The sequence below is a fragment of the Zingiber officinale genome, chromosome 5A (genome assembly GCF_018446385.1).
Source record: "Zingiber officinale cultivar Zhangliang chromosome 5A, Zo_v1.1, whole genome shotgun sequence".
Classification (NCBI taxonomy): Eukaryota; Viridiplantae; Streptophyta; class Magnoliopsida; order Zingiberales; family Zingiberaceae; genus Zingiber; species Zingiber officinale.
The window spans coordinates 126,363,201-126,369,994 of NC_055994.1; the positions used below are offsets into that span (position 1 = coordinate 126,363,201).

Here is a 6,794-nt window from a genome sequence, read left to right on the forward strand (position 1 = left end):
ATGAGAATCCAATGAGGGATAAAATGATAAGTTATCCCAATTAATAATGGGTAACCCACGTCCATCATTACCAACACCATCGCAGAGCAAACGCCGATCCTTTCTCATTTCCATAGAAAATACTATTTGTTCGTTCCTAGTAAACGACTCCTTCGGAATCATTCAGTGGCCGTCAGCGTGCTCAGTCCGAGGCTACACGAGACTCTTCCAGAGATACATAGTTGACGGCGTCAGTGGTTGCGTATGCAAGAGTTTGGTCGAATTCAAAATTAACTCGTTAATTAGCACGTTGCGTTCGGTCTGTTTATTTCAAATGAACCTAGAAAATAGTCTTGGAGCAGGTAGCCTTGTGTAAACACATTTTCAAACAAACTGCATGTATCTACGCACTGCACTGCTGATAACAGGGCCTAGAATTTGTCAAGACCAAGCAGCGTGAGATGGGAGATTATGGAATTGTTCATGTTTGTGAGATGAAGGTCCGTGGCACGAAGCCCAGTTCCATGGGTTGAATCAATATATATACTGCAAGATTAAGCAAGCCTTGATCAACCCAACAGTCACGTTCACCTGTTATTTATTAATGTTATTATTATTAATAAAAAACGAAGGTTGTGATTTAGGCTGACAGCTGCTGAAAAGAATAATGCATCTCCAATGATCCATTAAGAAAAATGATGATATGCTCAAGCTACAAATTTTAAAGAAAAACTCACGAATAAACATATAAACTGATGAGCTTACTTAAGAATATATACCCAGTGACATGGAATACCCCGACGTTGGTGCCAGTGTGATAAGATGTGCCACATTCCAAATATTATGTAATTATTGTTAAGATATCATCAAATGCCGTCACATTTAACTAATGCACCGTACTAGTACGCGTCAACCGGACTCGCCGGCTTCATATAACAGTTCAATTGGGCCAGCTACGTGCGATATGGTGGGAATCTTGTCGGAAGAAATTGCTACATGCCAACGACCAGCTTCATGATTAGTGAAAAAGTTCGGATTAGACTAAACACACCTTTTAATTTCTTCTTCTTCTTTTTCTGACCCGCCGAATATTTTTTAAGTCTGATTTCAAGTTTTCTCTTCCACTTGAAGAATGAATTAAGATAATCTCCATGAACCGTTTTAAGTCTGGGAAGGTGGAAACACTGGATTATGGTGTCCAGAGGAAATAATCGTTTCATTTATTCACTATGGACCTTATGGCATTGCTCATTTCTCATGGAGTCAGACTGATGATTGAGCATGAACAGTGATTTCGAGGATCATGTGACTGATGATTGAGCATGACAGTGAAATTGAGGATCATGTCTTGGAACTTGACAGATATGCTTGATCCAATAATAGAAAGAATTCAGGCAAGTGAAAGGGAGAGCTCCATCTGTGTCACCACCGAAATGAGATGGAGATCACATGGCCTACGCCATAACTACACTCTGCACCATGGTCACCCTGACCAGATCTTCTGACCTGAGTCCCAAAGCTTTAGGCAAATAGAGATTCTGTCCGTAATTGAGGTTTCTTTTTTTCTTCACCTTTGTTTTTCATCTGATCTTTAGAACCAAGTTATTTTAGACGAATAAAAGAAGCATCCCTCTTGCACTCCTTGCCTTTTTAGCTCTTTCACTATCAACCATAGCTTCCCACGCCATTAACACAGCAAGCACACGCAAACTAGCCGGGTGGCCAGACTACACTCCCTTATTACCTTCCTGTTGCTATCCTATTCCCTTCCTGACCTCACGTGACAACCTTGTTCTGTTCTCTTTCACTGAGGCCTTTAAAGCCTACTACTTCGCCAGCCAGTCCTTCCCATCCTCCCATGGAAGAAAGCTTCTTTTGTTTTTTCTGTATGTTAACCCTGAGTCCTCCTCCATAGTACTCTCTTCGCAGAAACATGGCTCTGGAAGCTGTAGTCTTCCTTCAAGACCTCTTTGGTTACACCATGAGGGAGTTGTTCAGCAGGGGAGAGGAGTTCTGGGGCTATGACTTCGGTGGTGGAGCAGGGGAAGAAGATGATAAGAGTGGGGTTGTGTTCCTTGGAGGCAATGCAGGTGGTCAAGTTGGCAGGGGACTAGAACAAAATGCGGCTTTGGGCACCTCTTGCTCCTCGATGGTGCAAATTGTTGACAAATTCTCATCGCTGGAAACCTACGCCACTGATGATGCCATCAATGCCAAACCGAGATCCGGAGTAGGCCGGAGAAAGAGGCAGCGGTGGAGGAGCCAGAAGAACCAGGAGGAGGTGGAAAATCAAAGGATGAATCACATTGCGGTGGAGCGCAACCGGAGGAAACAGATGAACGAGTACCTAACTGTGCTCAGGTCACTCATGCCGGCCTCCTATGTGCACAAGGTTTGCTTCTATCTCTCCTCCTGTTTAATTTAACTGCAAATAGGATTAAAGTGTGTTCTTTGATCTCTTACATTGCCAACATTCTTACTGTCATAAACCAAATCGTGACCTGCTCATTGTTCATCTGTTAGTAATTAAGGCCAAAGGCCAAAGATCTCGGGCATTCTTCGTGTCTCTGAACAGAATTCGTGCACAGTGCCAGGAACTTCCATGATGCTGTCACGAACAAATGTTCATGATAGCTAACCCCACATATAGGCACGCACATCTGACGGGCCCTGTGCTTCACCATAACTTTGTCAACTGTTCAAGCTTAAAAGCATGTTCAATTCTTCTTGGACAGAGTGATCAAGCATCCATTATTGGAGGGGCAATAAATTTCGTGAAGGAGCTCGAAAAGCTAGTCCAGACTCTGGAAGCTCACAAAAGAATCAAGCAGCGAGCTGGTTCTGCTCCCTTTGCCGATCTGTTCACCTTCGCCCAGTGCTCATCCGACTCTTACCGACGCGCAAAGTTCACCAACGATGAGAAAACCAGAGAGACTATAGTGCCTGCGGCAGACATAGAGGTCTCCATGGTGGGCAGCCATGCCAACCTCAAGGTCCTCTCACCGCGGCGCCCAAAGCAGCTGTTGAAGTTGGTGGTAGGATTGCAGAACCTCAATCTGACCACGCTTCACCTCAATGTCACCACCATTGATGAAATAATCTTTTATTCTTTCAGCCTAAAGGTACAGTTAGGCCTATTGCACTCTTTGGCTACTACTTAGGCTGACAGTTAATGGAGTTGTGAATTCTGCAGATGGAAAATGAATGCCAATTGACTTCAGTGGACGAGATTGCAACAGCAGTCCATGAGCTACTTGGAAAGATTCAAAGGGAGGATGCCTTTGACCGTACCATGTAACTGTGTTTTTAGGGTAATATCTTAACTGTAGTAGTTTAGCTCCAAATGCTTGTTCAGGATTCCTGTTTTGAACATCTGGAATGTGAAAAAGGAACTCTTTTGATCAGTGTGAAAACTGAGCTTAAAATGTGCTCAATCCAAGAGAAGCTTAGCTAAAGTTCTCCGTCAACTGGCGCTGTACCTGATGTAAGAGCTCACTAAAACTAAGAGCTAAAGAACAAAAAAAATGAATAGTATATATAGCCCAAGGAGGAAGCAATTTGATCACTTTGCAAAAAAGCTATCTTGTATCTTGTTGGGAGTTATCTCAGTGTGCTGAGCAGGGTGGCCAGTTGTGTTGGGTTCCCATAAACTTAGACTTGAAAGGATGAACCTTCTGAGCTTTATCTACATACCATTGGTCCACATCTTGGGAAGAGGGCCTCTGCCTGGTCTTAGAATCAAGGATTTAAAGGTTAAAAACTTGGTGATCGACCCCCCTCCCCTTCTCCATGGTCTGGTAGAAGGCAGGGAGTCTTTGGTAACAGCATCTCACACTAGTATTCCAGGACACTTATTGGCAGTCCCAAACTCCGGCAATCATTTTATTGGATAATGAACCAATAATTGACTTTACAAATCGACCACACATGCAAGAAAATCTCACAAATTCCAGCCTCTCTCTCTCTATATATATACATTTGATGATATTCTTCCTTGCAGAGTGGAGAAAAGGAATCTCTTAATAGCAGTGAACCTATCTGTAACTGTAAGTCAAGTACTCTGAGCATTTGTCCTGCACATTGGCATCTTTCATGGCCCTGATTCTGCATAAACAAGTTGAGTGCTGCAGTGAGCTAAGAGTTTTAAATTTTAATAATTGTAGCAAGTTTTAACTTAAACAAAGTAGCAAATGTGAAAAATAACATTCATTGAACATAAAAGCCTTTCTACTTCATGCTAATACTATCTTTTACTAGAAGAAACAAAAAGTTACTACTCATTCTTACAATTTAAATATAATATATTAGACGTAGAACTTTTCCATCTGATGTTATTCCTAAATTGGTGCAGAGATTTAAGGGACTTTTGTCTAGAAGTTATTATTATGTAAGTAAACATTCTGTTAGTTCTCTTTAGGCATTCTAGAGAAAGTTATTATGGCCTATATAGTATAGATCACACAAATGGCTAGAATTAGTGCTTCAATATCTGAATTTTAAAGTGTTCAAGGCATTGAAAGTCTTGAATCTGAGAATTCTTATGCTCAGCCCAGTGTGCTGACAGTTCAAAAGGAATCTCTCACAGGGTGGTCCAGATAAAAATACCAAAAACTGATGCGACAATTAAATCTCCAAGGTCAGACCAAAAGAAATATTGGATATACCTTTAGTGCTGTCTGAATGATTGTGAGGTTCACAATCTAATTGTTTTGAAAAGGATATTTGGAAGGACATGGTGCCACTTGCAATGAAAAATGCAAAATTAGATTAATGGAATTGTATATAAATATAGCCTGAGAAACAAATAGCTATACAGCTGAACCCAGATAGCTGGGAATTATATTCTATTCGTTGTTATTTGCTATATTATATACCGAAGAAAATATAAATCAGAATATCCCTCTCCCAAGAGAAAAAAAAATATATCACATTGCTCATTTGAAGGATGATGATGAGTGCCAAAGAGAGCTCTTCTTAGTCATGTTCATTCGTAGCCTATTCAGAATTAAAAGGAAAAGATTTCCCAATAACTCTAAATTTACAAGTGAACTTATGTAGAAAAATCCACAATCGAGATGCATTAATCTCCTCTAAGTAGTGCAGTTATAAGCTAGATTAGAGATAATAAGGGCATTCGACCAACATATTCACATGGCATTGTCCTCACACAGCACAAAAGGATGAAACTGTGGAACATCTTTGGAGCTTTCTGTCTCCATCCTTTACTTTCAAAGAAGGAAAATTGGCGCACGAAGCCAACCACGTTACGTTAAACAATGTCAAGACTGATTTCAAATGTTGACAGTATTGAACATGTAAAAAAGAAATGGCATAAATCTATATTGCGGATATAAATGCAATCTTGGATAAGCTCCTGTTAGCAATTCATCCTTGTTTTCTTCTTCGACATACAGCATGCAGTGTATGCCAACTTCATAATTCACACAGCATCTGATCCCCATAATGGTCCTAAACATGAAAACGAATTTTGAAGTATCAGGACCAGGCTTTATGTTATATACAGGACAACCTAGGCTCAGCCAATTGTTACAACAGGAAGAACTAGCTTCAGAACTGTTTTCACCAAAACTCGTATGTCGAAACAATCAAATTCCTTTTTTTTTTTCTTTTAATACATAAGGCACAAAAATCAAGAATACATGAAAAGGAGCAGTCATTTTCTGTCGCTTACACATATCTGAGAAAACTGACCCATAAGCAACAATTAGATAGGGGCAGTGTCACCCAGACCAAGAAACATTGTCTTAAGAACAATGACAAAATCCACAGCGAAGTAAGTTGAAAGATATTAACCAATAAGACAAACTACTGCATCGAGGTGAAGATATGGTGGTAAATGTTAGAACTGCACTAATTAGACAAAACAAGCGAAGCAGTTGGGCGATTGCATCAAGTTTCCATATGTAGATATGCACTGACACGTAAAAAGGCAAAATGAACTGGGAGCAGAGCAAGGACCATCTTCTCTATGGAAAGATAAGGCATTTGGGTTGTAAATAGCGTTCTGTTATGCTTGTTCGTGTACCTACAAGGTCGTCTGCTTTGCCAACGGTGGCAGACGCAGTAAAACCTAAAGGTTCTGTGGTTCTTTCTTGTTTGCGTCCATGGACAATTCTGTGGGCACCGGAGCGACCAGCCGGTCAGCCCATTGGAGGACTTGCCCATCTTAATAATTTGTGGTCAGATCAATTCATTGTGTTGGGCAATTTGATTCCAAAATCTACATCAATAGTACATCGAGATGGATTATTCTGAAGCAATATTGAAATGCAACCCATAAACAAATTAACCGCTTACTGCATCAAAGTTTACCTCAAAACAAGTGGAATCAATAAAATGGCCATTCAGTCGTTGTTCTAATCAGTGAATTAACAACTGGGAAAAGTTCTATTTGCCTCTGAAAGGAAGTGATACGGTGCGTGATGATGGGATCCGATAAGACATGATAGTTCGGAGTTAAGGGGACATCACAATCATAAATTAAGAGGACGTGACAATCAGAAGTCAAGGGGCATGACAATCAACAGGTATGGAAAGAAGAAGTAGACGCCAGCCACTTGATTCTCGGTCGGATTGTCATAGATCGGAACCCTAGGTCGGGGACACCTAGGTAGGTAGTCAGGGAAATACCTACCCGCGATCTGACTGGTCAGGCTTCCACGACATGATTGTACCGGAGCTGGGTGCACACAGCAAACTAACTCCTGGATAATCAACTCCCGGTCGGCTCTGGGATGATCTCTCCACATCTCCTGGCACTCACAATTTCTATTTATACCTGGTCAGGACAGGAG

At 41.1% G+C, this 6,794-nt stretch overlaps 1 protein-coding gene across 1 annotated transcript; it reads left to right on the forward strand.

Moving 5' to 3' along the window:
* Positions 1-1,809: 1,809 nt before the first annotated feature.
* On the forward strand, positions 1,810-3,383 carry LOC121983217 (transcription factor bHLH94-like). The gene is made up of 3 exons (XM_042536173.1): positions 1,810-2,371; positions 2,715-3,101; positions 3,173-3,383. The coding sequence occupies exons 1-3, from the start codon at positions 1,913-1,915 to the stop codon at positions 3,275-3,277; spliced, it is 951 nt and encodes a 316-aa protein (XP_042392107.1). The 5' UTR covers positions 1,810-1,912; the 3' UTR covers positions 3,278-3,383.
* Positions 3,384-6,794: the final 3,411 nt, after the last annotated feature.